Source organism: Acipenser ruthenus, chromosome 7 (genome assembly GCF_902713425.1).
Source record: "Acipenser ruthenus chromosome 7, fAciRut3.2 maternal haplotype, whole genome shotgun sequence".
Classification (NCBI taxonomy): Eukaryota; Metazoa; Chordata; class Actinopteri; order Acipenseriformes; family Acipenseridae; genus Acipenser; species Acipenser ruthenus.
Window position 1 is genome coordinate 38,004,717 of NC_081195.1, and position 9,765 is coordinate 38,014,481.

At 44.5% G+C, this 9,765-nt stretch overlaps 1 protein-coding gene across 1 annotated transcript; it reads right to left on the minus strand.

Moving 5' to 3' along the window:
• Positions 1 to 4,822: 4,822 nt before the first annotated feature.
• LOC117414557 (uncharacterized) lies at positions 4,823 to 6,279 on the minus strand. Its single transcript, XM_059027861.1, has 2 exons — positions 6,197 to 6,279; positions 4,823 to 6,056 (listed from the first exon to the last, which is right to left on the minus strand). The coding sequence occupies exons 1-2, from the start codon at positions 6,277 to 6,279 to the stop codon at positions 4,823 to 4,825; spliced, it is 1,317 nt and encodes a 438-aa protein (XP_058883844.1).
• Positions 6,280 to 9,765: the final 3,486 nt, after the last annotated feature.

Sequence of the window (9,765 nt, forward strand, 5' to 3'; positions counted from 1 at the left end):
TAATAATGAGCTTAATTTTACTTTTTAAATAGTGTAGCTTATAAAAAGTTGGGGAATTTAAGTTCCTCATACAATTTTATACCTAAATTGAAATCTCCATCTGTTTAAAATAATTAAAAAGCTCAGATTAGGCAAGTAGTTGGTTCAATTAAGGGTTCATTTATGTAAAAAACCAGCAGGGCAGTGGTCCCCCAGGACCAGGATTGAGAACCACTGCCTTAAGGCACTGAAATACTTGCCCCTAATTGCATCCTGTACCCCAATAATCCCACATATAAGAACGTTTATGAACGAGAGCAGGCCATTAAGGTGGCAGTGTGGTCCAGTGGTTAAAGTCCAGGGCTTGTAACCAGAAGGTCACCGGTTCAAATCCAACCTCTGCCACTGACTGACTTGCTGTGTGACCCTGAGCAAGTCACTTAACCTCCTTGTGCTCCATCCTGCGGATGAGATGTTAAATCAATGTCCTATTGTAAGTGACTCTGCATGTAATGCACAGTTCACAGCCTACCTCTGTGAAGCGCTTTTTGATGGTGGTCCACTATGAAAGGCACTATATAAAAATAGATATTATTATTATTATTATTATTATTATTATTATTATTATTATTATTGTTATCGGCGCTCGTCCGGTTCCCAGTAGCTGATTGATCTCAGAACTTTGTCAAGTCGGGTCTTAACGGATCTTAACGGATCCCAGTGATTCTGCCTCATGACCAGGCAGCCCATTGTGTACCCTCCCCACTCTGTGAAGGAGTGTCTCTTTCCCTCTGTCCTTGGTCTATCTGCACTTAATTTCCAACTGTGTCCAATATGAGACCATCCCATGGAGCTGTGCCCAGAAGTATTGCCACCCTGTGTTTTCAGATTCTCGCCCATTCATCTAGCTGTGAATGTACTGTCAACAGTTCAAGAGTAAGTACATAGCTTCGAATGGCATTTGAATTGTTTCTTTGTTGTTGTTGTTGGTTTTTTTGCTCCTATGTTGAGTAATCTTTTTTTTTTCTCTGCATCTGGCTGCATGTTTGCCTGGAGGACCCTAAGTGCCTCCACTGCGCAGCCTTCCTCGTGCATTTTAACCAGCCCCATCTACTCTACCTTCATATTTATTATTTATTATTTATTAGCAGACGCCCTTATCCAGGTCGACTTACAATTGTTACAAGATATCACATTATACATTATTTCACATTATACAGATATCACATTATTTATTTATTTTTACATACAATTACCCATTTATACAGTTGGGTTTTTACTGGAGCAATCTAGGTAAAGTACCTTGCTCAAGGGTACAACAGCAGTGTCCCCCACTGGGGATTGAACCCACAACCCTCTGGTCAAGAGTCCAGAGCCCTAACCACTACTCCACACTATAGACAGAGAGACGTCAGGACTGGCAGAGCTGAACGGTCGCACGGTCACATGATTTCATTGGAATGAGGAAGGCTGTTCAGCTCTGGCACTTCGAGTTCTCCAGACAAGTTGAAAAGCCAGAGAGAAAAGTAATACCAACTTGGTGTGGGAGCAACAGAACCGAGAATCACACCAACTGATTGAAAACACCATAGAATCGTTAAGGAAATGTAAAAAAGCTACGTTTTTTTTTATTGCTAATTTGTTTAGTAAAGAAAACATCAGTACATAGAAAACTACAAAGCGGTGTGTAACTCAGAATGTTAACGTAGCATTGTTCAGCAGGTTTCATTATTGGACTTTATGAAGCAGTTCAGCCTCTTAGGGGATGCAAAACTTTTGGCCATAGCTGTATGTTACCATCTTGTTCTGCTCTCCACTTGACTAGCATGACACTTCATGGGTTAAGGTAGTTTATACTTCCACTTCCTGGGTCAGTTAACCTCAGATCTGCACGGGGGGCAGCGGCTGTTCCATCCCCCAGCCATTCCATTCTGACAGCTCAGTGACCGGCACGGGGGGGCAGCGGCTGTTCCATTCCCCAGCCATTCCATTCTGACAACACAGTGACCGGCACGGGGGGGCAGCGGCTGTTCCATTCCCCAGCCATTCCATTCTGACAGCACAGTGACCGGCACGGGGGGCAGTGGCTGTTCCATCCCCCAGCCATTCCATTCTGACAGCTCAGTGACCGGCACAGGATGGGGGAGGCTAGCTGTTCGTTTAAAAGCCCTGCACCTCATCTAATTAAAACAGCTTTGATGGCACGACAGTCACGATTTACACTGGAGCTTTGAAGCAGCACTGCATGGAAAGCTCCCTGCTCATTAGCGCTGCCGCTGTCCAGAGCTGCTATCTGCTTCTTCTCTAATGAACCCTAAACCAGCTATTTGGCGGCTGATCATCAGCCCCCCCTCCCCCCCCGTACTACGAGGGGGTGGTCTTCCTTCCACAAGGTTCGCCCGCAGTAGAAGCAGAGTGACCTCTTTGACATTTGCAAACCTCTGTCCTTGTTTATCTCGGAGACGTCTCTCCTAGCGCCCACGATCACTGTGTTAATTAAGAAGAAAGATGGGGTCCTGGCAAATTGACTGATTCCATTGATTAAAGACTAGCTGGACAAGACCCATTGATTTTTTTACAGTAGGTCTACATAAATGTAACTGTTGGAACACGGAGCTGCTTAATTACGGCGAGGTGACAGAGAGGAGCTGGTTTGTCCCTTTCAACCTTCAGCAGCCACTTTGGTTGGCATGATAATGGAAGCCGCAATTAGCAGAAATCTTTAAAATGTTACAAATTGCTCTTTCTGCTCCCGGCACAGGTTTTGAAAGATGAACTCTCTGATTAGGTGGTTTTATTTTCAATTAAAAATCATTTTCATTCTTGTAGAAATGTATCCTCATTTTCACCAAAGAGCCAATTTACAAAATAAACATTAAACAATTAAAATAATAATACAAAATAGGTCTCAACTGTGCAGTTTTGAAAGAAACACAAGTTCCAGCAAAAGTGTTTTCACTGTAAATCTGGTACTACAATAGGTTCATGTTTTCAAGTCATGCTTTCATGCTGGAGGGTGAAATTCTACGCAAGAGTGCTAAACTGTTTAAGGTTTAGAGGCAGAGATGCACAGCAGCTTCATCCATTCCAGGTTTTGATATGCTTGATCAGCCCCAGTGTGTAGGTAACAAGCTCAGATGTGTCTTATTATTATTTGTTTATTTAGCAGACACCTTTATCCAAGGCGACTTACAGAGACTAGGGTGTGTGAACTATGCATCAGCTGCAGAAAGACGGAGCCCAAGGAGGTTAAGTGACTTGCTCAGGGTCACACAATGAGTCAGTGGCTGAGGTGGGATTTGAACCGGGGACCTCCTGGTTACAAGCCCATTTATTTAATCACTGGACCACACAGCCTCCTATAAAATGCCTAGTAAAACCAGGAATGGATCAAACTGCTATGCAATTGGAGTCATCTTGCCATCCCTCGAGAGGTATAGGGTATACCCAAACGTGGCAGCCCTTGGAAAGTTGGGTCTCGCTGACAATAAAAACGTGGGGCTGGGCGGTCCCTGAGTGGATCCTGCAGCGATCTCTGCTGACCAGGCTCACGGTGAGTTCAGGGCTGCCCCTTGTCCTCAGTGGGCTGGTTCACTGACATCCACTGTCGAGCTGCTGGGTGGTAAGAGGCAATTGGCTTGGTCATGGGATCAGAGGGCGCCTGCTGACCTTTAGTCCTGCAGAGCTGTTGTGAGGAATTGCTGCAGTGAGGGAATGCAATTTTAAATTGGTGAGAAAACTAGGGTGGAATAACTGGACAGGCTAAAAAAAAAAAGAAAACTGCTGCCAGTTGTCTTTATTTTTTTTTTAATGGGTATGTTTGTGAAGGTCCCCCTGTACATTGGGACACAGACGGCTTGTTCTTGTGTCTCTTCTGAACAGGTGCAGGTGAGCAAGAACAAGGCCTTTGCTCGCGTCAAGAGGCTGCAGGAGAGCCGGTCTGAGTTCAGGGGGCTGACACTGGAGGAGCTGCTCCCTCTGCCACTACAGCACATTCACCAGTGAGTATCAGAAGTTGTTGAAAAAGGACATGTGTGCTTGAAAAGCTGGTGCGCCTGGCTTTAACAGCAATAGAGAACGATAGGGAGCACACAGGATAGGATGTTAAACAGGTAAGCGATTACGTGTGGAAACGTGGCATAACAGTATCCCTTTAATGAATATCAAACTGTATTCATCAAAACAGACTCATTTAAGAAGCTTGTTAGTAAAGCATTCTGAATAGGACTGATTGCAGGTGGTGAGAGGGTCTGGCTTTCTTCTTTTATTCTGTTTTTAAAGATAGAATCTGTACAGTTTCAGTTCTGACAAGCTGGAATAATATCATGTGTATTATTAGGAGGCCCAGTGCTGACACAGGCAGTATTCTTCACACTTGAGTTTTTATCAGTTTATTGGCTCCCATTCCTCTTCAGTAGCATTGTGGAAAACCTTCGTTGTGACCCACTGTAGAGAGAAAGGAAGGGATGGGAGGGAGCTTTTGTGTGCTGGGGAAACTGATTCCTGCTTTGAATATATCCAGAAACTGTCAAAATATCCATTGTTAGCCACCATCATTTGTTAGCTGTAATTGCATGCAGTTCTGATCCCTGTCCTGAATTAATACAGCATGAAGAATGGGCTGGGAAGAGGCTTGCTAATGAACAGCGCGGTGTGTTCACATTATTTTAATGTGCTGCTCGAGTTGGCTCAGTTATACACACTTCCTTAGGTCTTTCATATCTTCTTGTTTTTCTCGCTATTACTTTCATGCTTTTTTTTGCTTCTTTTTTTGTTTTTGTTCTTTCTTTCCAGTTAGTTGGAATGGCTTATGATAAATGATAAATGCATTTTAAATCTGTGGTTAGCATTCCTTTAACATCAGAGCAGCCCTTCCTGAAGGGCAAAAGGATCCAGAGTGATTGCATTCCCAACAGAGAGTGGAAGTCATTTGAAGCTTGATGGTGGGGGGGCTGCTGAGTGATCTGGAGGGATGATGATGGGAGGGCTGAGTGATCTGGAGGGATGATGATGGGGGCTGAGTGATCTGGAGGGATGATGATGGGGGCTGCTGAGTGATCTGGAGGGATGATGATGGGGGCTGCTGAGTGATCTGGAGGGATGAGGATGGGAGGGCTGAGTGATCTGGAGGGATGAGGATTGGGGCTGAGTGATCTGGAGGGATGAGGATGGGGCTGCTGAGTGATCTGGAGGGATGAGGATGGGAGGGCTGAGTGATCTGGAGGGATGAGGATTGGGGCTGAGTGATCTGGAGGGATGATGATGGGAGCTGCTGAGTGATCTGGAGGGATGATGATGGGGGCTGCTGAGTGATCTGGAGGGATGATGATGGGAGCTGCTGAGTGATCTGGAGGGATGGTGATGGTGCTGAGTGATCTGAAGGGATGATGATGGGGGCTGCTGAGAGATCTGGAGGGATGATGATGGGGGCTGCTGAGTGATCTAGAGGGATGAGGATTGGGGCGGCTGAGTGATCTGGAGGGATGAGGATTGGGGCTGAGTGATCTGGAGGGATGGTGATGGGGGCTGAGTGATCTGGAGGGATAATGATGGGGGCTGCTGAGTGATCTGGAGGGATGAGGATGGGGGGCTGAGTGATCTGGAGGGATGAGGATGGGAGGGCTGAGTGATCTGGAGGGATGAGGATGGGAGGGCTGAGTGATCTGGAGGGATGAGGATGGGAGGGCTGGGTGATCTGGAGGGATGAGGATGGGAGGGCTGAGTGATCTGGAGGGATGATGATGGGAGGGCTGGGTGATCTGGAGCGATGAGGATGGGAGGGCTGAGTGATCTGGAGGGATGATGATGGGGCTGCTGAGTGATCTGGAGGGATGAGGATGGGAGGGCTGAGTGATCTGGAGGGATGATGATGGGGCTGAGTGATCTGGAGGGATGATGATGGGGGCTGCTGAGTGATCTGGAGGGATGAGGATGGGGGCTGCTGAGTGATCTGGAGGGATGATGATGGGAGGGCTGAGTGATCTGGAGGGATGGTGATGGGGGTTGAGTGATCTGGAAGGACCCTGGGGGCTGTGGAGCTGTGGTCCCACCCACTCACCCTCTCTATGTATGTAGAACTGGGTGGGCCAACAGAGTTGAAAGGTCACACTGTCACCTGGTTTGACGAGAGTGAGGAAGAATGTTTAGTGCTGTGCCAGAATCCTCCAGACAAGAGCACAGCCAGGTAATGATACATACAGAGACAAATAATGACTACCTGTATGGCATCAGGTTGAGAACAGAGAGGAGGAGACACTTCTTCAGAGAGTGGTAAGGTGATGGAATGGGCTGCCTAGTCATGTTGCTGAAGGAGACTCTTCTTCACACAGAGAGTGGTGAGGGGATGGAATTGGTTACCTAGTCATGTTGCTGAAGGAGACTCTTCACACAGAGAGTGGTGAGAGGATGGAATGGGTCACCAAATCATGCTGATGATACTGAATCATTGGGATCATTTAAGACCCAACAAAGTTTTGAGATCAATCAGCTGCTAGGAGCTGGACAAGCTTAGGTGGGCCAATGGTCTCCTTTTTGTAAAATTTCTTCTATGTGGGATTATTGGGGTACAGGCTGCAGTTGGGTATGGCATCCGGGGCAATTATTAGGAACGTGTATACAGTGCCTTAAGGAACCAACTTCATTCAAACAAGAAGAAAAACAAAAATCATTCAGTCAGCCTGTTGACTTATTGAAACCCATCCATACATCCATCTATACAGCCATACATACCTTCATATCTAACTCTGCATTACACATTAGTCTACTTCAGTGTTTCTACTTTAACCTCTGAATGCATGCTGAGAGCTGAGAGTAGGTGAGTGTGCAGATATCAAAAGAACACAGCTATAAAAACGCACAGACAGCCACGGAATCAATGGCTGCTTCCTCCTGAGACTGGCAGCCTGCTTGGGGGCTTGCTGTGCCTCTTCCAGTTCACAGTACACTCCCTCGATCCTCGCTTCTTAATAGCACTGTTTTAGAAGTGCCGCACCTGTCACCCTATAACAGCAGAGTTCCCCGAGGGCAGGGCTCCCTGATATTGACTCCAGTCGACAGTAATTAATCTCAGCCCAGTGATGTCTCACTGCATGCAGCCCTATGCTGGCACCAACTGCTGCCAGGTCTTCTTGGGGAAGCGGCTCAGAGGAAGGGCCTATCGCTTGACATTATCCTGTTGTGAGCATCAAGTGCCTCCAGGTGTTGCTCGCTCGGGGTAGACCTTCAGTGCTGTGCAATGCTGGAGGGGGTAGGGGGTTGGGGGTAGGTGGTACAGGAAAAAAGAATATCTGTGTGTGTATTATTGCAGCTCCCTCCCAGCTTGAGAGAGCTTCTTCAATTGAGAATCTCATACAGGAGCAGATTACAGCACATCTGAACCCCTATCCCTGGCTATAGGTATAGGCTGACAGTAAAACCGGTGTTCTCTAATCCAGCCCCTCTATAATTCGGCATAATTGTTGGGTCCCGGCCAAATCCTTATTGAAATGAATGGCACGATCCCCTCTACCATCCGGAACCTGTCTGTTCTGGAATCCGGCATGATTTGTAAGTCTCTGTATCTGTAAAGTCTGTATGTATTACATGTAAATCTTACTGTGCAAGTCTGGCACCATTTGATTTTTTCTTCTAAATTTATAATCAGGTATGTTGTATAAATCCACACATGTCCCTCGGGTGTTGTATGTCTGCAGTAAAATACTTTACATTGTGGAGCAAATAAAATTGAATTACAGGGCATACCTGGACAGTTGTTGTACTGTATTCACTTTAATGGAGATTTTGAAAGTGTTCAAACAGTTAGATCTGGCAGTACCTCTGTAAACCGGCACAAGTCCTAAGCGCTGCCGGATTAGACAGGTTTCCCTGTATTTTAAAATTATCATGACCTGTGTGTTTGGTGCAGTAGTTTCTGCGGTTTGAGTCTCTATAATCTCTACAGGAGTGTGACAGGGTAGCGTCGTGGGCCCAGATGGTATTGGGCAGGCAGAGAGACTCAGAGACAAGGAATTGCAGTTAACGCACTTCTACGCTGTTTAATCACAAAAAGAAATCAAAAAGTCAAACAAAACACTGCTCACAGAGCAAAAATAAAACAGTTAAACAAAACAGAACTTTCACAATAAAACAAATCACAAAATAACTGGCGCAAGGGCCAAAACAAAAGGTTTAAACAAAATACAAAAAAGGTAGGCTGGGCATTAGCCTTCACTACACTTCTTTTTTTTTCCAAAAATAAACACAGCACAAACAACCACTCACCCAAAACACCTTCCCCCAAACAAAGGATTTTTCCCCTTTTTATAGCATGTGGCTGGAGCCTAATTATCAATGATTCAATTAGCTCCAGCCACATTCTCACATGTATTTTGGCAGGGATAGGAAATTAACCCCATCCCTGCCAGCCACCACCAAATCACCACATAACAATATTATTTACAGGCAGGGCTCTGCCCTGCTACAAGGAGGTATTGTACTGATACTTTAAACCACCTCCTGGAATCGAAACTCTTCATTTCCGAATTTGTTAATTTCCCACAGCGGAGCGAGATTGTGTACCGATTAATTACCTCCCGGTATGGGCTATCCATCTTCCCAGAGGTAACACAAGACCCGAGATAAATAATTTAATTGCAAAACTGTTTCAGCGCAAGTCTGCTTTGTAGAAATTGTATAGATTTAATCCACTTAGTTGCCTTCCCCTCTGTTTTATTCATTTATTTATTTGTTTATTTATTTTTTAGCAGGGCTGTTGCCTGTTTGAAATAATGAAGCCGTATTTTAATTAGGCACGCTCGCGGTAAAAAGCATGTTTTTGTGTGCGGTCCCTTTCCGCATGTGTGAAGTAGTGCATTTCCTAAGCAGATAGACATTGCTTCAGTATTTTGAGCTTGGATAATTATGGAACGATCTTTGCCGAGTTCAGCAGTGCATGTTGCCTCTTAATTTGGGATTTGAATGCCTAATGTATTTTTATTAAGTAAAATAATTGGACATATTTTTTTTTCCCGGCATTGACCAGTTTTAAGTGCTTTTAAATGACCTAACATGTCTTCCATTAAGCGTGCTTTTCATCTGCGTATTACAAAGGAATTAGTAATGGGCTTTTAAATCGGGCGTTGCTGTACCCTTAATCTTGCAGTCTTCATTATAAATGATTACTTAATTGCTACAGATATCACTCTGCTTCTATTATTGTCTAGGTATTCATCTCTCTGGTTTCTCAGTAATGAGAGAAGCGTCCTGCTAAATGAGAGATTCTGTTTACATTATTCTGAATATATGCCCTAATATCGCTAATTAAAATGTTCTTTTTTTTAAAATTAAAACGCAGCTTTGCTTTCATTAGAGTTCTTTCATTTCTCTTCTGTAATGAGTATCAGGACATTCAGTCCAAGAGAGGTAATGGAAGTCCTGTATTTGCTATTTGTTTCTTTAAAAAAAATTAAAATAAATTGATAATGGGACATGTTTTGGAGCCGGCTTTGTCGTTTTAGAATGTATTAATGTGTGGTTTAAAATGGAATTACATTAAAATTCACTTGCATCACCTCAGCCTATCCGGTTCTGAGGTGATACTGTACAGCTCTGGCCAAAAATGTTTAGCATCACCCTATAGAATGAACTCATTTTGCATCATAAAGTCGAATGAAAGCTACCGAATAATGTTAACATATTGAATTACACACCGCTTTGTAGTTTTCCACATACTTAACGAAAAACTGACAACAAATGAAAAATGTGACATTTTGAAATCTAACATGAAATACTGTACTACTATTATGGCTT